This window comes from Dasypus novemcinctus, chromosome X (genome assembly GCF_030445035.2).
Source record: "Dasypus novemcinctus isolate mDasNov1 chromosome X, mDasNov1.1.hap2, whole genome shotgun sequence".
Classification (NCBI taxonomy): Eukaryota; Metazoa; Chordata; class Mammalia; order Cingulata; family Dasypodidae; genus Dasypus; species Dasypus novemcinctus.
The window spans coordinates 89,423,143-89,449,107 of NC_080704.1; the positions used below are offsets into that span (position 1 = coordinate 89,423,143).

General features: G+C 34.7%; 1 protein-coding gene across 1 annotated transcript; it reads left to right on the forward strand.

Moving 5' to 3' along the window:
* Positions 1-22: 22 nt before the first annotated feature.
* Positions 23-14,243, forward strand: TENT5D (terminal nucleotidyltransferase 5D). The gene is made up of 2 exons (XM_058291255.2): positions 23-95; positions 11,512-14,243. The coding sequence occupies exon 2, from the start codon at positions 11,531-11,533 to the stop codon at positions 12,701-12,703; it is 1,173 nt and encodes a 390-aa protein (XP_058147238.1). The 5' UTR covers positions 23-95; positions 11,512-11,530; the 3' UTR covers positions 12,704-14,243.
* Positions 14,244-25,965: the final 11,722 nt, after the last annotated feature.

The following is a 25,965-nucleotide window of genomic DNA, read 5'->3' on the forward strand; positions in this document are numbered from 1 at the left end:
GAGGAGATCAGTTGATGGGAAACTCTGGAGAAAGAAGTTAGTCTCCAGAATAGGACTGGTGTTGAACTAAAAAAAGTGTGCTATCAAAAGACACGGTAAGAAATCCTGTAGAAACGGAGTTTCATTACCTTCCCTTTCAGTTTTCTGTAATGAGTAGTCATTGAAATTGGCATTTAAATTACATTTTATCCGGAAACTTATTTTGTTAAACTAATATGCATATATTGAGTTTCTTAGAAAATTATTTTATTAATAAATGTGCCTATAATTATGGCTATAGTAAAACTGAACTTGGTTAATGTGCTAAAAAATACACTGCCAATAATTTTTGTATTTTACTTTTTGAGCTAACTGGACAGTAAGAAAAGAGATGTAACTGATACATTAATAAACAATTTTGTTTATTCAGAACTTTAAAGGAATTACAAAACTCCCTGTATTAATCAACTAACACATTAACATCTTAAAAATAGTCTGATAGTGAATGATTTTCAAGATTTAACTTGACATTTTTAAAGTGAAGTATTAAAATAAGAGTCTAAGCCTAATTCTTTTAGATATAAACAATCTTTAATTATTATACATCAGTGAAGGAAATTATAGCAAGATAATCAAACATGATCACATATATATGTAGATTTTTCTGAAATCCTGAGCTGCCTATTTTATAGGTATTTTTCTTCATATAAAGCACTTAAACAAATCTTCACTTTTCTGTGGTATTTTGGTACTTTAACAATGGAATCAATTTATTTTCATCTAAGAAAACCATTCATAGCAAATGAAGGTTAGAAACAATAATATGATTAAGACATTTAATATTATTAATCATAACTGTAGTGGATTTCATTAAAGAATTTTATGTTAAATTTTGAAATGCTGCATTTTGGAATTGTTTTTAAATAATGCTATCATCTAGCTGTTTTGTTCTCTTGTGAGAAGTGGCTAAAGATATAAGCTAAAACACTAGAATCTGAATTTTTCTAGCCAAACCAAGAGCAGAAGGTTATGGATGTAGGGGGAACATCCCTATGATCAAGAGATTTGAGGGAGAAAGCCACTACAGATATTACTTGTTTCATCAAAACTGCCTTCTGGCAGGAACTTGAGATTGTGCTTATGTTGGGAATGATTAAACCAATGTAGGGGGCAGGAGTATGGAGTAAAGCAAGTAAATATTTGTAAGGGATGGGAGGAATTGGTTTTCAATATAAGAAGGGAAATATTGTAGTATTATTCTACCAGAGAAAGTTCAGCTCTAAAGCAGAATGGAATATAGTGGGTAGGACACACTGTCTAGGGTAGATAGAATCCTTGTAACTCAATACTAGGACCACATTAAATTGTGTAAGGACAGGTTGTCATGGATATTGTTTATGCTACAGGGAGATGCACCTGAGAGGAAGGGATGTATCTGTAGAGCCAGTGAATGGGACTAGAGGGTTATGTTGAATCATTTCAGCTTCCAGTTGGCCATGGACAGTAGAGGCTTAGCAGCCCTACTAGCTGTTAAGTTTGCTCTCCCTGCGTGCCCTCCTTTCTTCCTTAATTTCTTTCATACCTCCTTTTTTTCTTCCTTCCTCATCCCAGTCTTACTTCCTTATAATTTTTTTTCTGCATTTATCTATTTCTTATCCCACATCTCACCAGTAGGCTCAGTCCTAAGCCTCTCTCTCAGCCCACCCTTTCTTCCCTCCCGAATGCAACACACAGATCCTAGCGAAGACCAATTGGAAGAGAGCAACAGTTGATGAAATGGATTCTAAAGTCAAGAAGACACAGAGGAGAAGGGGAGAGAGGTATACAGAGAAAACATTAAAGTGAGGCTTTCCCCCTGTAATATTCCAGTGAGTCCCTACTTCCCACTTCTTTGGATAGCATCCATGAGACATGTGATAGGTGTGCATGGTGTTGGCTATAATCTGGTGATGCCTGCAGTGTCCAGAGAAACTTTCATCACTTGAACATTGACAGGGTTACCCATACAAGGGGTAACATATTTCTAATGACTTCGGAAATGCTTACCTGGTTACGGAATTTGCTGTGAGGGTCATGGTGAGCTGAACATCTTCAAGTGCAGAGGGGGTGATGTTTTGGTTTCTCTTAAGTAGTTGTAGCTCACTGTTTGCCCAGAAACCAATTCCACTTTAAGGTCTTTCCAGCCATGTCCCCATCCAGTTGTTACCTCTAAAGGGAACTGGAATTCTTTCTACCCATGCATCTCTCTGAGGTTGGTGGCAGTTTGAAAAGTCAGCAACTCCTTGCATTAGGGATATCAGAAGCAAAATAGTCTCTCTTACTGCCTATTAAATTTGCATCAACCTCTACCAGCTACTCTCAAGAGCAGGGAGTGCAACAGAAGGAAAGAGAAAGTGCTGCATTGAGTTCACACTTTCCACTGCACTTTAAAGATAAATCTTAAACCCAAAAGTACTTGGAAGGTGGTTTACTTAGAATGCTGTACATTTTTTTAACACTTGAAAGCAATAAACAAATGTCACAGCAATGCAGAAAATAATGGGTTAGGGCACAGAGTGGAAAGAAATGAATAAGATTTCTTTGGTATTAGGGGAGGAAGTGTAGAGCCTGGGGTAAGGCAGTTCCTTTTTGGCTTCTGAGTACGAAGCTTTTAAACCCAGAGCTCTACTTCTTTGGGACCTGTTTTTCTAGATGTTTAAGTTTCTGGCATGATTATCTTTATTGTTCGAATGTACCTTTCACCTGAGCCCTTCAACTTACAGACCTTCTTTGGTTCTACCCACATGTAAGACATTCAGAAACAACTGTTTCCCTATACCTCAATGATGGGAAATCTGTAATTAGTATAAATTATCAGTCCTAAGAACACCTAGACACTTAGAACAGGACTAGGGCTAAGCATAGTGTTTGAAAAGATATGGGCATAAAGTGAAGAGAATAATGGATCAGGATATAAATAACATTAAAATAGAAAATATATGGCTGAATAGAAACTAGAAATCTTTAACACTTCCAACAAAAGTCTTCTGGTACAGAAGAAATTGGTGTTCTATAGGTTCCTCTCCCACCCATGAGCAAGTTTGATTATAATAAGCTTAATTACATCACTTGAGCCTTATTTCATTTTTAGTAGTTAAAATGTATATATCAACTTTATTTTCAATATAAAACTTTTTCTTAATAATTAGGGAAACAATTTAAAAATAGCACCTTTGTCTCAAGACTCACAAGTCCCTTGTGCATTTCTGAGTGACTATAAATTTTGAATATGAACACAGTCGTTTCATTAGTAGAATCATGGACAAGTAAATATTTGCAAGTGTTTTGATACAAACTTTATTGTAACTAAAATGATTTTGTGAAATGACCTAAATTAGAACAGTTTTAGCATCAATAGATATGTGACTCATTCTTCAGAACCAAATTTGAAAATGGCTAGTGCTTAAAAGTGAATCTATAAATATAATAGTCTCATTACAACAACAACGCATTTTGGCAAAAATGAGATGCTGTTTTGTGATGTTGTAAGTATTGTTCTAGCTCTCAAGTACTGTGGTCAATCATGTAAAAATTATATATCATAATAAAGGGTTTATGAATGCATTCAAATAGCTTAATCTCATGATGACATTTTGTGCTTTTGCAACTCTGTTTTGTTTGATTATTAAAATAGTAAATATATTTTAATTACAAATATAACAATAGAGAAAATTTAACTATTGGAATTTTTATAAAGAAAAATTTTGGCAATATGCAATGGAGTGTTCCTTTTAAATGTTTTCATATTTTCATTTAAAATACTCATCCTTTGTCTGATTTTAATTATGATTTAAGATTGCTTCACAATTCAATATTTTGAATATTATAAGCTAACAGAAAAGTCCACAAGGAAAAACAACCTAATACTATATTATAATTAGCCATTTCTCTTCAAGATGCCTATTTTTGAATGTATTATAAAATTAAACTATAAAATTTAGAAGAACTGATAAACAAATTGTGATTACGGAGTTTATAAAAAGTTCTTTCTAGGTTGTCCACAGAACTTAATGTTAGAACTAGTTCTTATGGAGAACAGAGTTTCTTTAAAATATTTTACATCTATAGTTGGTCTCTAACTATAGGTTTATTTCTGTGTTTTATAAGTAGACCTTACTCTGATATTAGTGAAGTGAAGACAAATCTAATTGAAAGTAGTAGAAACTAGCACTTTAGTATTTTTTTAACTTCCAATTTATTTATAAACATTTTTACAATTTCAACCATCAAATTTTTACAACTTCAGCTATCATGGGCATAAATTAATACAACAAGCATAGAGAAAGAGACTGCCTCAAGTTGTTGCAACTAAGAATCCTCATGTAAGGATAGGTTGAACTACATGGGGTTAAATTTAAGCATATGTACCTATATTTTCCTTTATCCTGCTACTGGTTTCAGCTGGCATATAATCTGATTCTGTGCAGTCATCTGTGTCTCCATGAAGGGGCATAAGTTTTGATTTGTTGGCCATTCTAAACATTAGTTTAGGGTTATATAGGTCATGATAAATAGTAGATATTCAGAAAAATATGCATAAGTAATATGGATATGGACTTAATGTAGCTGAGATATATAGGGAAAGCATCAGTGTGTTGAAATAACTGCAAAATACTTTCTCAAGGCAAAATAAGTTAAGTGTGCATTCACTTTAAATCCCATACCTACCTGTATAATAAGCACTACTGAAAGCAGACCTCCACCTCTAATGTGCTTTCTCTGTAATCAGGCAACTAAAGCACTGGAGCTCTCTATTCATACAGAAATCAATTTTATTCCACTTTAGTTTTCTCTTCTAGTCTTTCTCCTCTAGAATTCATTGAGATTTGATTCTGGGGACCTCTGAGTGAAGACAGATTCCTTGTCAGTTGCGCCACCTCAGCTCCTGGTCTCTGTTGTACTTCACCTTGACTCTCCCCTTCATCTCTTTTGTTGTGTTATCATCTTGCTGCTTGACTCACTTGCATGGGCACTGGCTCACTGCATGGGCACTCGGCTTGCTGTGCAGGCAGTAGTCTTGCCACACGGGCACTCATGCGGGCACTCGGTTCACCATGCAGGTACTCAGCTCACCACATGGGCACTTGACTTGGCACACAGGCACTCGTGTGGGCACTCGACTCACCACGTAGGCACTTGACTTGCCAGATGGGTACCCACATGTCCACTCAGCTTGCCATGCGAGCACTCACCTCACCATGTGGGCACTTGGCTGAACACATGGGCACACTGCTTACCACATGGGCACTGGCTCACCATGCAGGCACGCTTTCTCTTCTTCTTTTCCACCAGAAGGTCCTAGGGAATGAACCCAAGGCCTCCCATATGGTAGAAGCAGGCCTTATCACTTGAGCCACATCCTCTTCCTTTATTCCATTTTTTTTTTGCTGTTTTTATCATCTCTGACTGATTGTGGTTTGTGTTAATACAGTAAATAAACAAGCAAAAAAAAACCAAATAATTTTAAAAGTATCAAACCTGACTTAGAGACATTAGTTTAGAAGCTTTTATTTTTACATAGCTATTGCAATATTTCATTTCTTTTACAGTTCCCCTTCCAAACTCAAGCAATTATTAAATAAATAAAAGAATATGATTTAAGGAGCCAGATATTTGATTTCGATCAACTTTATTTTGAAGGGAAAAATCACAAAACAGTGGACTTTAATTTTTCCACAGAGTCAGACACAAAGTAGTTGTTGTGATGGGGAGGGGTTCTTTCTGATTCTTGCCTAGCTTATTCACAAATATCCCAATCAGTATTTTATTACTTTTCTTCCTTTCATAATTGAATGAGTCAAATATCAGTAAAACTCTTCTCTTGGGTTAATGTGATTCTATACTCTTTACTTTCTACAGAAAGAAAACAATGCAAGATACTTCTGTGAGATGATTAAGATTTTTGTTTGATAGATAATATTTTCACTTGTAGTGCTTTAGACTATTAATGTTAGCCAGGATATTTCACTATCTTACTGAACACAGAATGGGAAAATCAAAGTGAAATCGTTTGGTAATTGGATGTTTTCTTCTGATACAAGGAAAATATTTTTCTGAAATATAGATACCTGTATTTTTAAAGGGAAATGGTTATAAGTAAATCATAGTTTAAGTACTGCCTTGTCATTTCTTACCATTTCTAATAGGCATTAGCATTCTCTAGGAAAAAAATTTAGGTTATCAGATAAATATTGTAAACCTCTTCCCAATAGGCAAATGATATTTCATACTTCTTTGAACTGGTAAAATATATTACATTGTAACCAAAATCTGTTTATATATTTATACATCTGTATATGTGATTTCTATATGAAGGATTCTGAAGTGCAGAAATCTATCATATTTAATAATTTATGGTAGGTTGGGGCATTAATCAGACTTCTATTTTAGAACCATAATGCTGACTTTCTATTAGTCATAATGTTTATTTGAGAAAACAATATTAGAGTGTAAAAAAATCTGTAGTTTAGAAGAACATTCACGTTCATTGGAATTGTCTACATTTATTCAGTGTAATGCTGTAAATTGAATAGCCATAGCCAAATTATGAGGAATTAGATACTGCCATAAAAACTACTTTTCCTTTTCTCTTCCTTCTCAGTTTACTTAGAATAGTGGTTTTCAAAGAGTTATCCCATGACTAGCAGCATCATCATTACCTGAGAAGTTGTTACGAATACAAATATTCAGGCCCCACCCCAGATCTGCTGAATCATAAACTCTGGAGGTAGAATACAGAAATCTCTGTGTTTGCAAGTCCTCCAGGTAAATCTGATGCATAGTAAAATTTGAGACCTCTTTAGAACGCTCGCCCTCTCACTCGCTCAGTCTCTCTCTCTCCCTCACTCTCCCCCCTTAGACACACTCACACACACACACACACACAATACTGTGGCCAGTGGGCTTCAGATTAATTATATATAATGTTTATCAAAGACCTCTATTGTTGCCTTTTCTTCTCATTGCAGTTTTCCTTATTGATTCATGATTTTATTCAGCAATAAGATAATTCCTATTTTCACTGAAGGATCCATTGGATCATCATATTAAACCAACTGTATTGCATCCTTGAAAGTATTCCTTCCAAAGTAAATTTTAAATCCTTTCTCATTTTCTTTGAACACAGTTCTAATATTAATATAAACATGAAAGCAGTGGCTAAGTTCCCCTTCTTTTCACATGGTCAGAAGGACTATAGTGATGTGGTAGGAAAAACAATTATGCTTCCTGTCAATTCACAGAACTTTATGAAATTTTGGCAACTTACTTACTTTAACTTGAGTTCCCAGGTGAATTTAATCAGTTGAATTATTGAAACAACTTTTGTTTTGAGTATCAGTATATACTATAGTCATATATGTATTAGGCATACTAATATTAATAAAGTTAGATGGAAAAGTGATAACTTTAAAGATAAATAGTTTTGGAGAAGGCAGAGGGTCGGAATAAGATTTATATGCTCTGTAAAAGATTGAACTCCTGCTGATCTCCACATTTGGGAAAGAATAATTAGGAATTTCAAGTTTCCTGCTTCGTGTACATTTATGTGGCAAATAATTGAGGGTTTCTGCCTTGAATTTGGGCTTTTAGCCCGGGAAATGGTAGCTTTATACTTCATGTTCAATAAACAAACTTCCATTAATTAATTAATCAAGACAGCAATAGAAACAATGGATGATTTTCTGTTTTTTTGTTTTGTTCGTTCTCTTCCCCTTTATCATGGTATAGTCATCCAAAGTTTATATTTAGCAATGACTTTGGTTAAGCAAGTTCAAATTAAGGTTCCCAACAAGTTTTCTCATGTGTTTTTTCCCTTGATATATTGGGGACTGATTCTGATATATGAAGTGCAACAGTGAAGTACTAAGCCAGAATCTACACTGAAGATTAGCCTTATTTTTTTAAGTCATATTTGAAATTTGTACTAAAAGCATTGTATTAATTAGAGTATACGTTAAGAGAAAATGAATACTAACTGTGCCAGAGGAGTGTAACATTACAGTCAAATCATGATTAACTATGTTGATGGAGAATAAAAATCACTCATATTTATACCATTGTGACATATATTTCTTTATGTATGTGTGCACATACATATATGTGTATATGTGTTTGTATCAGCAGATTTATCATAATTAATGTTTTTCTAAGCCATTTTTAATTTTTGATTTGTATTTCCTGTGAATAAATACCAGACTTACTCGATGAAAAGGTAGTTCAGAATTCCTCAGTAGTATTGATACTTTAATTCAGCCAAAATATATATCTGATTTAAAAATTCAGTTTAAGTATTTGTGGATAGAAAAGGTAATAAACTAACTTATTAATGTATATCTTTTGACAGTTAAGTAATATATTGCTCAACCAAGGACACTGTTATCCCACATCCTAGCAAGCTGGCTTCACTGTTATTTTTTTTTAAGATTTATTTTTTTATTTATTTACACCCCCTTTGCTGCTTTCTTGCTGTCTGTTCTCTATGTCCATTCACTGTGCGTCCTTCTGTGTCTGCTTGTTTCAGTTTGTTATATCATCTTGCTGCACCAGTCTCCATTGGCATGAGCCATCAGCTCACTGCAAGTGTGGGCCAGCTTGCTTTCACAAGGAGGCCCTGGGAAGCAAACATAGGGCCTCCCATATACTAGATGGGAGTCCAATTGGTTGAGCCACATCAGCTTCCTTTCACTGTTACTTTTTTTTAAATTTATTTGAAGTATATCATTAATACATGAACATACATAAAGAGGAAGTGTATATTAGAAGTTGTAAACTTGCAAAACAAACATGCATAACATCATAAGTAACATTGTTTTACTATTACTTTTTAATCAAGAAATACTAGGGCTAAAATATTCTTTACCTGTATTTTTTAAAAGCTCTCTAGATAATTCTGAGGAATAAAATTTTGGGAATCATCAATGTAGGTAATCAAATGGCAACTGGTTTTTCCACATACTTATGTTCAATTTTCTATCAATTAGATGGTATATCGTGAAGTTAAGTTTTGAAACTCTTTCTTATCTTTGCAAGAATTCCTTCTGATTCTGCCTAGAAAACAAAATTCTGTGCCCTCCCTTCCTTCTCTAATATATTTGAGTAGATCCAAGATATTAAATTGGACTTCCTGTCTCTTGATCTCACACATTTTGGATCAAGGAATACTGAATTTTGGTAGTTAGTTAATTTTATAATGTCTTTGAATGACTTTATTTACACATAAAGGTCCTGACAGCTTCTGTATGGAAAATAACTTGGTAATTTGAAGAATATGAATATAACATAAATGATCTGCTGTATTTTCAGATCATAGATGCCTGGAGATCTAGTTTTACATGGTGATTGCAGACCTGGAATTATTAAGCCATTGAATTTTTAACTATTTACTATTATTGACAAAGGAAATTGGCATAATAGGAAGCAATTTTGGAACTTTTGCTGTATTAATTAAAATTATAATTTTATGTTTGCTATTTCTAAAATATGTAAGTATATTATTGAGCTTCCTAACCTTTACATAATACCAGTCTGTGTTACGAATTATCTCTACAAATAGAGAATTTGAGCATAGAAAACTTTGCTAGCTTCAACAATTTTGTGATAATTCCAGGAAAAGAAACTAAAAAATAGTTCTTATTGCATATTGTATTACTTCATGTAGCATCTTGCTCTTTCCAATGTCCTTAAGAGACAATACAGATTATTTAACTTGATGGATTCATGGTAAAATTCCAACAATCTAATGTGTAGACAGTTCATCCTGTTCCATACTTAAGGACTGATTTGGATATTCACATAGCTGATTAAACTCTATGAACATTAATATTTGATGTGACTTAAAACAAGCAGCATATTATGTGGGTCATTTTTTCACATACAAATAATTATTGACCCTTTAATTCATATTTATGGGAAATACATGTAGATAAATAGAATGTGATTGGTTTATCTTCTCACTGAAACAGATCTGCCAGTGATTAATTAGCTTTTTGCAAAATTCTTGGGCTATCAATTTCATTCTATATAATTCAAGTAAGAGTATTCTATTTGTTCTAGTTCTTACATAGCAATGTATAACACTAAATTCTAAATATTCATATTCTGTTCACAGGACAAAATATAAATGCTGTCAACACAGATTTACCTCCTTCATATACTTGAACTTCTCGTATTCAGGAAATAACGCTTAATCTCAAAGCTATATCTATGATAAACTTTATTACTTTTGTAGATGTATTTGCTTAGAAAGCTTAATAGAGTATTTGAAGATCTATGTAATCTCTGTAAATGTACCTAATACCATAAAAGTATCATTATATATAAGTACATTTATAGTGGTTAAACACATTTTAAAATTTCAGTTTCCTAACATCTTCCCAATTCTAAAAATGTTCTGAGCATATCATAATGTGTATGTGCAGAAAACGTTTTTTAAAGGTCAGAAATTTTAGTGTATTGCATATATTCTTGCTCTCATTTTGGGGGCAAATGTAGTAGTTTCATTTGTTTTTCAGGTGTATGGGGACCTTATATTTTTTTTAATATAACATTAAAAAAAATAGAGAAAGAAAATAAAGTGACATTCATTATTTCATTCAGCCAACATTTCTTAATGTACTATCAGGTACATACATAGAGGAGATGATAAATTAGACACTATCCTATCCTCAATTATTCAAATAATTCATAGTCTAATAGAGAGCTTCAGTAATATTCTGTAAAATGACATCAGTAAAGTATATGAAATTGAATAATATTTGTGGGAATGCTTTGATGCTTTTGTATTAATGGTGTGCTATATTATTTTTAAACATTATGTCATTTAGTCCAATTCTCATAACTCCTTTTCACTTTCCCTTTATCGCCTGAGACCTCATTTCCTTCTACCTAGCTTAAACTCCATAGTCTCTAATTATAATCATTCACTTGAATGCACTCGACATTTTTGCCCTTTTTTCCCTCCTCCATATTTGCTGACAAAATCCAATTCCAGTTAAATCCAATTTCTGCATGTTCCAGAGATCCAAATTTCTGCTTGTAAAGGAATCTGCACCCAGGCAGTTGAATGTGGTTATAGGAGCACATACAGACATTCTATCTGGTATCTAAATTCATGACCATTAGTCTCAGTGAATATATTATGATTATCTCATGAACCAAATGAATACCACCAAAAATATACTATCATTCCAGTATGTAAATGAAGAAATATTGAGAAAGGCCTCCATTTTATATCTGTAAGCATTACACTTATGACTCTTCCAACCAATCCTTGAGAATACCTACATTTGCATATTTTTGACATAATCTATATGGCTTTTATTTAATTTCTAGACTTAAACATGATTAGATATCTTGGTAATTTACTTCTTAGCTTTAACTTGTTTTTTGTTGAGGATAAGTATATTTTTCATTAACTTTTTTCATATCCTTTTTAAATATAATACTGGTTTTAAAGTGTTAACACGTCCTCTCAATATTTTGCTTGATTTCTAGTTGATCTACTGACTTCACAATGTCTGAAATCAGATTCACCAATCTCACTTGGGATCAAGTTATAACACTTGATAAAGTGTTAGATGAAATAATTCCAATTCATGGAAGGGGAAATTTCCCCACACTGGAGGTAAAACCAAAAGATATCATTCATATTGTGAAATGTCAACTCATAGAGCAAGGAATTATTGTTAAAGATACCCGATTGAATGGTTCCACAGCAAGTTACATACTTGCAAGCCATAATGGAATCAGCTATAAGGATCTTGATGTTATTTTTGGTGTTGAACTTCCAAGTGATCAAGAATTTCAAGTTGTTAAGGATGCAGTTCTAGGCTGTCTGCTTGATTTTTTACCAAAAGGTGTAAAAAAGGAAAAGATCACCCTAAAGACCATGAAAGAGGCTTATGTGCAGAAGATGGTCAAAGTTTGCAATAAACATGATCGCTGGAGTCTCATCTCCCTCTCAAATAATACTGGAAAGAATGTAGAATTAAAATTTGTAAATTCACTCAGACGACAATTTGAATTTAGTGTTGATTCCTTTCAAATCATTTTGGATCCCATGTTAGACTTCTACAGTGATAAAAATGCTAAGCTGCTCAAAGAATCATATCCTATTGTTGTAGCTGAAAGCATGTATGGAGACTTCCAAGAAGCAATGACACATTTGCAATACAAGCTTATATCTACCAGAAAACCTGAAGAAATTAGAGGTGGTGGCCTTCTGAAGTACAGCAATTTGCTGGTTCGTGAATTCAAGCCAGCTTGTGAAGAAGAAATCAAGACCCTGGAGCGTTATATGTGTTCCAGATTCTTCATTGATTTTCCTGATGTAGCAGAACAGCAAAAGAAGATTGAATCATACCTCCGCAACCATTTCATAGGTGAAGGAAAGAGCAAGTATGACTATCTTATGACCTTGCGTGGAGTTGTGAATGAAAGCACTGTTTGTCTCATGGGTCATGAAAGAAGACAGACTCTCAATATGATCACCCTAATGGCTTTAAAAGTACTTGGAGAACAGAGTATCCTCCTGAATACAGACAATGTAACTTGCATTTATCAGCCTGCTCCATACTGTGCTGCTGAAGGAAGTATTCCTACATTTTATGTACCATCTGGACCACCACCCATTTTCTTCCAGCCATACCATCCATTGCACTTTCCTGTGCCAAATGGTAGGGTTTAAAACACACAAACACATGCAATAGAAACTTTGCTTTAATTAAACACCTCTTAAAGCAAGTTTCAAAATTTCATAAAATTCAAAATCTATTTTTATTTTTTGTGAAGTTGCCAACAATTTTCCATCAATTACAGCTTAAATCATCATAGCAAATACAACTATTTCAAATGATTTTCAAATGTTATTAATTATAATGACTTTCAAATGTTATGGAGCACCTAAAATGATTTTCATAATCTTGTTGACTACTTAAAATGACTTTCAAACTTACTGTGACAAATACATTAAAGATGCCTGCACATTTTATTAAAACATAAAACAATAGATTCATATTTTAAAATCTAGAGGTGCATTGAAGACAAGTACCAGAAATGTCAATCAATACCTTTGTTACCTTCACTTCATTTTTTCTCGTGAATATCACCATTGATGAATTTTCAGTACTTAACAGAAATACCAAATTTCAAACATGACAAATTCAGAAAATATTAAAACCCTGGACTTGGAGAGCATTTATTTTGTATCTCCGTGAAAACGTACTGGATACAAAATCCTACTGTAGTTGAAGGAACACTGAAAAATTATTTCTGGAAAACCCTGGGCATTTGTATTTTCTCAATTATCAAATAAGACCTTTACTTTAGTTTGTAGATCTGAAAAATAATATCCAGGTGTACAACCAATACTCTGACCCGTTTTACACATTTCTTCATTTTTTGCCATAAATAAGCTCCAAAGAATGAAAATGACCAACTCTGAATGTGAATGCTTTCTATGATCATTTCTTAAAAAAAAGACTCTAATTGACAAGAAAACAAAGGTAGAGTTTTTAGCCATGGTACTTACCATTTTTATGATCCATTTAACCAACAGCTTGATATTTCTGGAACTACTCAGTGTGTTCGTAAGTGAAACTAAATTAAGCATTTAAAAGAAGTATTTGTCATTACCAAAGAACTGACACTCAATTGCCAGCCAGTCATGTGAGTTTAGCATAACACTATAATTTAGTGTTGTGCAATCACATTTGTTCACCAGGTACCTGAATATCTACCTACTACATCAAATTTGTTAGGAAATTTACCAGTAGGATTAAAATTTTTCTTCCCATAATGAAGAAAATAATCCATGACCAATATTATCTATGGTGACAGAAGGGCACTATCCTGAATGAATATAAATAAGACCATCTGAAAACTTCAGTACTTTAAATTACTTCTGATTTTTTATGACTTTCCATCTCAATTTTCGCTGAACATCACAGATTCTTCCGTCACGTGACCTGACAGTCGTATTCTGAGAATTTGACACAGACTGTTTAACTTGCGTTCTCTGTATTACAATCTTGGATACAAGAAGTACATCAGATATGGCATTTTCAAATACCAGTGTTATATGTTTTATACCACAGTACCACTTAACATCAATATATTTTAAAAGAACTATATATATCACAGAACCCTGAGGCTTTAAAACATTATATGGACCTACCTCCTTCCTTGGGACAAATAAAGCATTTATAAATATTATATTAAAGAGAAAATGCTGTAGTCTGTTTACATATTGTGTTGACTAAAAATGATTGACCTTTCTTTCTGCCCTAAGTATACTCTAGTTTTCAGTCAATGAGAGTACCTGTACATAGAACTGAAGGAATATATGCTATATTATCAGTAACAAAAAAACATCCTCGTAAGGACATAGAAAAACTATGATAGTAAAGTTTCAGTATTTTCCAGAGTAGTGTTTGACACTGAAAAACAGAATGCTGAAGCTACTGAGAAACATCTTACCCCATTAGCTTTATTTGGTGCTATTTGGGAATTTTAACATCTTATCTACAAGGCAAAATCCTTCAGGGGGATGACTTGAAAGCTGCAGGCCTCCTCCTCACTTTTCAAGCATGATTGTCTATTGTAAAACAGCTCAGAATTTGCTCAGAGTTTTCTGAAGAGAGAAAACCAGACATAGTGAATGGGAATAGTATAGCTTTCCCTCTCATGACTTCCATGTTATTGATTCTCAAAAAATACCATTCCATTACAAAAGAGAACCTGTGTTGTCTTTGCCTACTTTTATCTATAGCCATTTGATTTTACACAAATTCAAAACTGGATTTTCCCCCTCCAGACACCTAATCAGAAGTAGAAAAGGAAACATTTTGATACAGTTCTAGTACTCATATCAATGGGGGCAAAGTGTCAGCTACAGGCATATAATATTTAAAAACCAGAATGTTCTTGCATTTCACAAATATCCACACATCAATATAAAAATTACACTAGTGGGATATTTGTAACTTTTAAATTCATACATATCCTTCCAATAGAGACTGATACCCAGTTCAGTAAAACTGAAAGAATATAGGAGTAAATGGTTTTAATTGGGAGCTAACCCAATTAAAGAAAAAATATCAGAGCTAGAACAGTTATGAACTTCAAAAAATTAGGAGAGCATCTTGTACCAAAATTCCATTTTCTTATTCAGCAAAGTCCTATTAAAATGCATCCATATTAAATATTTTAAAAACTCATTTCTAAAGTTGCATTTTAGTTCTAGGCATTGACAAGGTTATAAATATGCAAAATGCCTCAGATAAGTTTAAAACTCTATTCAGTGTATTACATGGAGATAGTTGTTCAACTTTTAAAATATAGGACATTAAAGTACATAATTGAGAAAATTGTTGACCTTTTATAATGTTTTCCAAAGTAATTATCTAAGAATACAACAGTTATATTCATAGAGGATTTTTTAAAAATGGGCTATAAATTAACAGGATTGTAAAATATATGGGACTACAATTTGGAAAACATTATTTTTTTTTTTAATTTTTTTATTTTTTATTGACTTTGTAATAATATTACATTAAAAATATATATGTGAGGTCCCATTCAACCCCACCCCCCCACCCCCCCCCTCTCCCCCCCCCCAACAACACTCGTTCCCATCATCATGACACATCCATTGGATTTGGTAAGTACATCTTTGGGCACCTCTGCACCTCATATACATTGGTTCACATCATGGCCCATACTCTCCTCTATTCCATCATGTAGGCCCTGTGAGGATTTACAATGTCCGGTGATTACCTCTGAAGCACCATCCAGGGCAGCTCCATGTCCCGAAGACGCCTCCTCCTCTCATCTCTTCCTGCCTTTCCCCATACCCTTTGTCCATTATGTCCACTTTTCCCAATCCAATGCCACCTCTTCTATGTGGACACTGGATTGGTTGTGTCCATTGCACCTTTATGTCAAGAGGAGGCTCAGATTCCACCTGGATGCTGGATGCAATCCTCCCATGGAAAACATTATTATGAAGACCATTTTAGCAAGGCATAAAACCCAACATTTTAACCAACTTTGGGATTCATCTGTTGTATCATTACAGAAGAAAATACATTTAAAAATATTCATTTTCAGTTCTATTTGTAGTTATATTCTATATGTTATGCTATAATTTATGTAATGAGTATTGGAAATTGTAAAACTAATTTACTGCTCCATTTTATAAATGATTCTTCAGCATTTGTAACTTGAGGTAGTGAATTTGTTGAGACAGTGTATTGCTCTCAATAATTTATTAAAGAAATGGTTTTGATAGTTTGAAAGAACACCTCCCAATTAGAGTGTATGGTACCTGGGAACCACTTTTAAATGTAACTACTGAGCTTTAAGTTTACTACTTGCACTATTTTGTTTTGCTCTGCTCTGCTCTGCTTTGCTTTAATATAGGGAATGTGAGGTTATTTATCAAAGGATTGTATCTAAAATAGGACTACATGGTTTTTTGTTTAGATGTATCCCTTGAAAGTGAACCAGGTAATGTACAGATAAGATTTTGTGCATGTGCTTTTTATGTCCCCCTTAGGAATCCTAAACTCTCTATCATAGAGGAAGATTACCATAGAGATCTACCCTTCGGTATCTAGGGACCAAAAAATTAACTTCTGTAAATGGCCTATATAAAAAGCCTTTCTAAAAGGGAGGTACAAAATTTTCTCTTAGGTCCATAAATTAAATGATTAAATGAATAGCCCTGTGAAATTCAATCCCAATAGTTTCCTGGTGATTTATGGTGATTCACTTGTTATACATTGTGAACTGTTGGAAGAATTCAAACTTTACATTGTCTAAAATGCTAACAAGTAATTCACTTGCTATTATAAACAGACATGGTCCAGTCACAGTTGGTTTTTTGGCTCAACTAGAGAACCCAGAAACCTAGGACTGAATTCCTATTTTAGCATAGGTACAGCTCTGGAAGTATCAGTGGGGTAGACTGGACTCCAAGAAAATTACTGTGCAGGGTGGCATTAGTGTGCACTATGTTGTTCAGCAATTTCATTGTAATTAAAGAAGACAACATAAACAAAACTTTTGTATAGAGAAGACAGCTGCAATCCTAAAAGGAAAAATAAAAAGATATTATTATATACTTGCAAAGTCAGAGTTAAAGAATGAATTCCAGTATATTTGTAGTATTCATCCCCAAAATTATTCTTTAAAATAAAAACTGGTATTAGGTAGCAATTGGAACTTTAAATTTCTGCTTTAAAAGTTTGTACAAATGACCCCCCCCCCAATCAAATTAAAGAATAGTCAACCAAAACATATAGTAGGGGATATCAGAATAAAGAAGATTGAAAATAATTTTCTTCAAGCCTAACACATAACCTCCTTAAACAAATAGATTTCTATGTAACGTATTGTGTTTTCTGTAATTTTGAAGGGTATCTTTTAAACACTTAGGACTAAATGCTTTCAGAAAACATTTGGGAAGTGGACTTGGCCCAATGGAAAGGGCGTCCACCTACCACATGGGAGGTCCGCGGTTCAAACCCCGGGCCTCCTTGACCCGTGTGGAGCTGGCCCATGCAAAGGAGTACCGTGCCACGCAGGGGTGTCCCCATGTGCAAGGATTACGCCCTGTAAGGAGAGCCGCCCAGCTCGAAGGAAGATGCAGCCTGCCCAGGAATGTCGCCACACACACGGAGAGCTGAGCAACAAAAAGAAACACAGATTCCCAGTGCCGCTGATAAGGATAGAAGCTGTCACAGAAGAATGCACAGTGAATGGACACAAAGGGCAGACAACTCGGGCGGGGGGAGGGGGTAGAAAAATAAATAAATAAATCTTTAAAAAGAAAAAAAAGCAATGGTTTCTTAGGCACTGAATTCCAAGTAAATAGTTATATTACTATATCTCCCACAGATTTATTATTAGGATAAATGTCAGATATTTTAAACAGGTTAAATATATAAATGATAACAGTTTTTAAGGTGAAAAAACTTCTCATAAAAGCACCTAAGTCTGTTTTTTAAAGTGAAAGACATCTTCTAAGTAAGTATTATATGATTCAAAATAGAAAACATGCCAGGGAGGTTATCTGATTTAGAAATGCTGAGGACTATATGTAACCTGTAAATAGAGATAAATCTGTACCCGTTACTGAGGCTAGGAGAGTGCCTGTATAGAAAATATTTACAAATTTTGGGTAATCCTGACACTTACCAATAAGGAGACAGCTCGTTAATTTGCCTTAAGAGCAAATTTTTAATTCCTGGTCTCGTCCTAGAAAATAAAACTTCCATGTATTCATTGTGGAGAATCCGATTTTGGGATCTCTGCATTTTCAAAGTTTCTCTTAAAGGATACCCTGACAACTGTCAGAGACCATTATTCTAGATCTAAACATTCACTTATCAGTTCTTGAAGATCCCTGGAATTCTAGGCAATTAAATGTGATTAAATCACTTAATTGTTTTACTGTATTTATTCAGAGTGCACACTGGTGTAAATTACAAACTAACTTTTTTTAGTAAGATAGTCAGTATAAGCTGGATATTCTAGTTTAATTCCTGGGAAATATTTAAAAATTAGAAAAGCTACATTTCAGTTCAGATTATAATATATAAAATTTTAGGTCAAAACATTTAAAATTTTTAAAAATTGTAAACCCATATATTTTAGGTTTAATGCATAAAATTAGGTCAAAACATAGAAACTTACAAAAAACTTAAATTCCTATAAAACTAATATTGCTTTATAATATAAAACTAAGTCATTCACTTCCACAAATTAAAATGAAGCATCATATTTATTAGGAATTAAAACATTTAATACATTTCATACATTTTATTCAAAAAAATCTAAACGTTTCCCAACAGGGGATTGGAAACAACCTGTTGGATTATCTGAATTTTCCAGACCTCAACTCATTAAAATTGGATGATATTGTCCTATGGCTCTGCTTTAAAATTTGTCTAAGTTCTTTAACACAGCTTAGTTCCCCACTTACATATAACTAGTGCTACAACATCAAGTGACATGACAAGTTCTCCTTTTCCATTTACAGACATCTTATTATTATTTTAAAAATTTCATGTATCTCTGAAAAATGCATGTCTTTTATATCCGTGCACTACTACTAGATTTAATTGAAAAGTAAAATTTCCCTTTGGCAGCTTGTGGCTAATTGTTTTGTAACATAGTCCCTATTTAGGTTGAGTGAAAATCATGTTAGTAACTTTCCTACTATTTTGAAAAGTATGAGCTACTAGAAAGTGATTCCTTTAAATGCCAAGTGTTTCTGGATTTTAAAGGAAAATCTTAACCTGCAAAACAAACTAATTTTCCAGGTAATTCAGGCCAGAAACCTGTCACTAAGTAATGAACAAGAAAGGGGAAATGCTAAACTATTTATGGTCCAAATCATTGGATATTATCTATATTTTCCCATCTAAATCCTATCAAGGCTAATTATTAGATATGAGAAAAGTACTATAATATCATTATACTAGATGTAAAAGAGTTCATTTGTTAAAGAATAAATTCCATTAGAAGAGGTTCTGACTTGAAAGCTATGCAAATGAATTGGATCCAGAAGCATTTATCTTAAAGATTTGTTTCAAGTGTCAATTCAAATCCAGTTGTTTAGCATTAAAGAAAATATCAGATAAAAAGGAATTATATTCAATGTATGAGAAATGAAATAGAAACATGAAAACTTTTGCCTAGAATGCAGTAAAATTTCTGAAATGATTTTTTCCATCAAGAAGACAGACATACATTTAAACAATAGCAATTCAGTATTTTAGAATACAATGAATATAAATACAGCTTTACAAAGCTTTTAGGTGCCATTTATCCCTGTAGGTTACATCACCAATTTTAGTTTTTGAGTGCAAATATTTTAAGTTGTTCTTAAGAAGTCGCTGTTTCTATAAATGAAATTTTTCAGAAGAATTGATGGAATATCTAAAAGATGACTGAAATGTCCAGTTTTGAGTGAAACGTATATCTTTGCTATAATGTTTATATGTTAAAGCAGAATAATAATTTTGCCATTTTATTGTTCATTATATAGTTCTAAGTGAGAGTTGTGTGCACTATTTTGGAAATTGTATCTTTTTATGTACAAAAATGGTGTATGAACAGTGCAGGGTCTTTTTTGTTGGAAACTTTTTAAAAGAATTTTACCATGATAATTGTATTCTTACTGTTTATCTAATAGTGCTTATATCTGTTTCATTTGTTTTGCCTCATGCTTTTGTGCACTCTGGAAAAAGCATTATAGACTCATTATAGACTGAATGAATTTTGAAATAAAATCACTGTGAAACATGCAGTGATGTGCCAACTGCAAAATGGATAAAATGACTCTTATTTCAAACATCACCAATAGCATATTCAAAAAAGTACTTAGAAGTTTTACCCTAAAATTTCTACAGGCGGCGGACTTGGCCCAGTGGTTAGGGCGTCTGTCTGCCACATGGGAGGTCCGCCGTTCAAACCCGGGGCCTCTGTGACCTGTGTGGAGCTGGCCCCATGCGCAGTGCTGTTGCACGCAAGGAGTGCCCTGCTGCGCAGGGGTGTCCCCCGCCTAGGGGAGCCCCACGCAAAAGGAGTGCGCCCCGTTAGAAGAGCCGCCCAGTGCGAAAGGAAGTCCAGCCTACCCAAGAATGGTGCTGCCCACACGGAGAGCTGACACAACAAAAAGAAACACAGATTCCCATGCCACTGACAGCAACAGAAGCAGACAAAGAAAAAGCAGCAAATGGACACAGAAGACAGACAACGGGGGGGGGGGGGAGAGAAATAAAAAAATCTTTTTTAAAAATTTCTACAGAATTCCCATTTATTTCATTAGAAGTTGTACATATGGAGTGTGGGGAGTGACTGACTTTCAGTATATTATGACTAAAAAATTTATTTTTATAATTTATAATAGTTTAATTAACAGCCCCATCTGCATAACCTAATTTTATTAAATATTTGTATTCATTCATTTCCCAAATTTCATTTGACTTTATTTTTCTAAAGTTTACTCATTTATCTGTTCTTTCTGAAATATGTGATACTTATGACACATTGTATACAAACAATGTTGGTGAAATAAAATGGCAGAATCAGGGAAATGGACAAAATTATATGACATGGTATTGAATCCCCCTTTACCCCTCACGTAAACACATCAGCACCACACTTGTTACACAATCAAATAATATATTTACTCAGATATGTGTATGCTGACCACATATTCAAGCAATGATCACAGGTAACTTATAACACTCTATGATGCGAAAAAGTAGGTTAGATTACAGCATTTATTAGAAGAAGAATAACAAGCCATGGTGAAAGTAATATGGGAGAGAGCACACCGCTCAATGTTGCTTGAAGATTCTACAGCTTCAGCAACAGTGGAGCAACGCTCTGGAGATTTAAGTATCTTATGTGAAATATTGGGCAATATGTCAGTGAATGCATTTATATGGAAGACTGCATAATTTCTTTATATAAAGTACATTACCAGATGACTAAATCTTAGAGTACAATACAGCCAAAACAAACTATGGACAGAACAAATATTTTAATTGTATACAAAGATAAGTTATTTCTTGCCTGTTTTGCAAAGATTTCATACTTTACCAGAAATCATAGAAATTGTGCATATTTTCATAAAAATAGCTACTTTTTAATTATAAAATAAAGGGTGATAAATAGCAAATACAAGCCAAAAATATTACCGTTGCTGCCCCACAATGTTTGCCCGCAATGTGCCAGTTAAATCATGGGTGATGTAAAAAAGAGACATCCATTTATTCATACAGTATATTTTATCAAGCATTGTAACATTAACTATTGAGCACTGATAGAAATGAGAAGCATTTGCTCTGGGTTCTCTGACAATAATATCCTTTAGTTACTTGCCTGTTACCTAATTTGCTATTTTGATTAGACTTACTGATTAATGGATTTTCCCCCCTTATTTCCAATGTTAAAGTGGAGAAACATTATTGCTATTTATTTTTTTAATTTAATTTCTTAATTATTTTTTAAAAGGTAATAGGTCACACAAAATGTTATATTAAAAAATGTAAGATTTCCATATACCCCACTTGCCACCCCCACCCATCATTATTTTAATTGCATTTTTTAAGATAAATCACAAAAAAATGCTACATTAAAACATATATGGGGTTCCCATATCCCACTCACACCCCCAACCCACTCCACCCACATCAACAACCTCCTCCATGACCTTGGCACATTCACCACACCCAGTGAGCAAACCCCAGAGCACCACTGCACCACAAGTATACTAGTTTACATTGTTCTCTACACTCTCCCCCATCATTCACTGGGTTATGGCAGGATATACAATGTCCAGCACCTGTCCCTGCAATATAATTCAAGACAACTCCAAGTCCTAAAAATGTCCCCCCTTCACACCACCTCCTCCCTCTCCCTGCCCCAGCAACCTCCATGGCTACTTTATTCACATCAATGCTACAATTTCTTCCATTACAAGTCACAATAATTCTATAGTAAAATATCAGTAAGTCCACTCTAATCCATACTCTAATCCTCTATCCTGTGGACCCTGGAATGGTGATGTCCACTCCACCTCTATATTGAGAGGGGGTTTAGATCTCACATGGATGATGGATGCAATTCTCCTGCTTCCAGTTGTAGGCACTCTCGGTTCCCTGGTGTGGTGGTTGACCATCTTCACCTCCCTGTTAGCTGACATGGGTAAGTTCAACCAACCAGAGGGTAGGAGTTGCAACTCTGCTGAGCCTCGGGGCCCAGCTGGCATATGAACAGTCCAGAGATTCAAGTCTCCTGAGTAAATACCAACCCTAGCGCCGACCACAGGTTCAGTAAAAGTGACAGAAGGAGTATGCGTAGAAAGGTCACAGCCGAGTCCAACTCCATCACACCCAGGAATACAAATTCCAAAGCAGGGCCCACTGACATAGTACTGAACTCCAGAGCAATCTGCCAGTACCATAGAACCTGTGTATCTCCTTGGCCCTCAGGAGCACCAGTACCTGGCGTTGTATTTACTTCAGCTGTCTCTGGGGTCCTGCTGAGGCAAGCGTAAGCACAACCCCTCTGATGACAACCAGACTCTTTTTTGAAGTCTTTTGCCCATGTAAACTCATTTGTTTTTGCCATTTCCCCCTTTTATTCAAGGTCAAAAAGCAATTTTTAACACATGATCCTACATGCAGGCTGAGATATTCTGCTGGTCTGAGTTGACCGTTTCATTCAAGGTCTCTTTTTAGTTGCATCACCAGTTAGTGATTGGTAGTAATCCCTCAGTGCCAACGAGGCTCATCCCCAGGAATCATATCCCATGCTGGGGGAAAGGTAATGCATTTGCCTGCTGAGTTTGGCTTAGAGAGTGGCCACATTTGAGCAACATGGAGGCTGTCAGGCGGTAACTCTTAGACACCCTGCAGCTCTAGGCCTAGTTCATATTTCAGACACACAGGCTCATAAGCATAGTCATCAGTATCGAGGGCTCATCATTGGACCATCCTTTGTTGGTCTTTGCTGTTCCACTTGTGGAATTGTTGCTTTTCCATTGGGGAGTGTGACAGAGCTCCCCTGGATAGGAACTCAGCACTCTCTCATTTGTTTTTTGTAACTGTAACTGCCATGAAAATACTCAACATATATCCAAACATTTTTATATACCCTATATACATGCCCTGGAGAACTCCCTCCCAACCATGTGCCCCCCATTACCAGCACACCTCACACCAGCATTCCTCCCCTGCCATAGTTGAACTTCTTCTGTGGTCCAAAACTTCTTAAAAAATGGAGACTAATATATTGCCAAATTCAATTAATAGGAAAATAAAATAGTAGTGATAGTTTTAAAGATTAGAAATCGAATACATACTATTTTAGAAAAACTAAAATAAAGTAAAAATAAATTGGGATATTAAAAAATGAAAAATATTCTAAAACTTAGTTTTTGATGTTTTGCCTTTAATCGCTGTAATGGGTCTTGCCCTGTATGTGCATCGGCAAGGCAATTTCTTTCATTTCTTCCTTAGTGTCTACATCCTTTATTTTCTGATTTTTAATTTTGTCTTCAAAAAAAGTTTTAGATCATAGTAATTCACATATAAATTATAGGAAATTCCCATATATCCAACATCAAACCCTTTCCCCCTTTCTGCAGCAATGATCTTTTTACATATTCATGTTTTATTTGCTGCACCTGATGTACAGATATTGGCACATAGCTATCAAACAAGTTTCCATTTTGGTTTACATTATGGTTTATATTTTAGACTACAATTTTCTAAATTTTTAGTTACCTCATGTTTTACATTGTAGCCTATAGACTTTATCCATTTTTGGTGTAAACATGTCATATATCCATCATTGCATAACCTTGTGGAGCACTTCCATTGCTCCCCAGTTATCCTGCTTCCATCTATTATATATCTCTCTTCCCCATCTCTCAGGGCCCACAGTGACAATCAATCTTCACTACTTGCAGGACCAGATTCACAGATACTTACAACAATGCTGAGGGCTTGACATACTAGATTGCCCTAACCCACTGGGAACCACAAATTCTCTTGAGAGTCGCAATTCCCTCTGTTTGAGAGCATTAGGCCTTCCCAGGAGGTGGGTGCACTTTCACACTCATTGTATGGGTCTCCACCCAATGATACAACACGCTATAGCAAAATGAGCACTCACACACTCCCTAGAAGCCTGCCCCTGTGTCAGATGCCCCCCCCACTTAAGCACCTTAAACAGGTAATCGTTCCTTGATATATTTTCTAAAGATTTTTCTCAACATTGTAGCTTCAATCACATATCTGACAGTCTCCCATGTTCAACTGTTCCCCCCCACCCTCCCCCCACTTCCTTGGACCATCTGACCCATCCTTCCAACCCTAACCCACTCAAGCCCTCAAAGCCCCACCCAAAGTTATCCCTTCGAAATAGACTTAATATTTTTTCAGCAAGTTTATTTGTTTATTTATTTTTTGGAAACTTTAGGTTACATAAATGTTAATTTTTTAAAAAATAGGATATTCCCATATACCCCACTTCATCCCCATCCCACGCCCACATTATCAACATCCTTCATTAGTGTATATTTGTTCCAATTGATGAACACATATTCAATCACTGCCACTAACTACGGATTATACTTTACATTATAGTTTACACTGTTCCATGCAATTTTTTAATTTAATTTATGACAAATTATATAATGGCCTACATCCATCTTTGCAAAGTCATGAAAAACAATTCCAATTTCCCAAAAATGCCCCATATTACACCTATTTTTTACTATCCCCTCAGATCCTCTGGTGGCCACTGCCTTTATATCAATGATAGAAGTTCTCCCATTGCTAGAAAACAATAAGTCTATAGTAGAATAATAGTAAGTCTAATTTAGTCCATTGTTCATTCCCCAATCCTGAGGATTTGGGAATGGTGATGCGCACTCTGCCTCTAATTGATAGGGAGCTTAGACCCCATGGGGCATACCCTCTTACTTGCAGTTGCAGACTCTCTGTCTCTAGGGATGTGTGTTGTCCATTATCATCACCTTGTTAGTTGTCCCGGGGAATCCAGTGAATTGGAGAGTAGGTGTTACAACACTGCTGAGATTCAGGGCCCTACTGACATATGGACAGACCAAAGATATAAGTCTCTTGGACATAAATCTATCAAGTATAGTACTAACTTAAGATTTAAATAGAAGGGGCAGAAGAGTCATTTGTAGGAAACCACAAATGAGTCCAACTCTGTTACACTGGGGAGCACAAATTCTAAGGTAATGTCCACTGACAGGATGCCAAACTCCTGAGCTGTCTGCCTTTCCTATAGAGTCTGGATTTCTCTAGAGTACTCAGGGGCTCTACAATTTGAGGCAATATTTACTGTGGCTGTCAATGAGATCCTTGTGAAACATGCATAAGCATAACCTTGGGA

Coding starts and splice junctions, on each gene's coding strand:
- TENT5D (XM_058291255.2), top strand. CDS start 11,531: ATGTCTGAAATCAGATTCACCAATCTCACTTGGGATCAAGTTATAACA.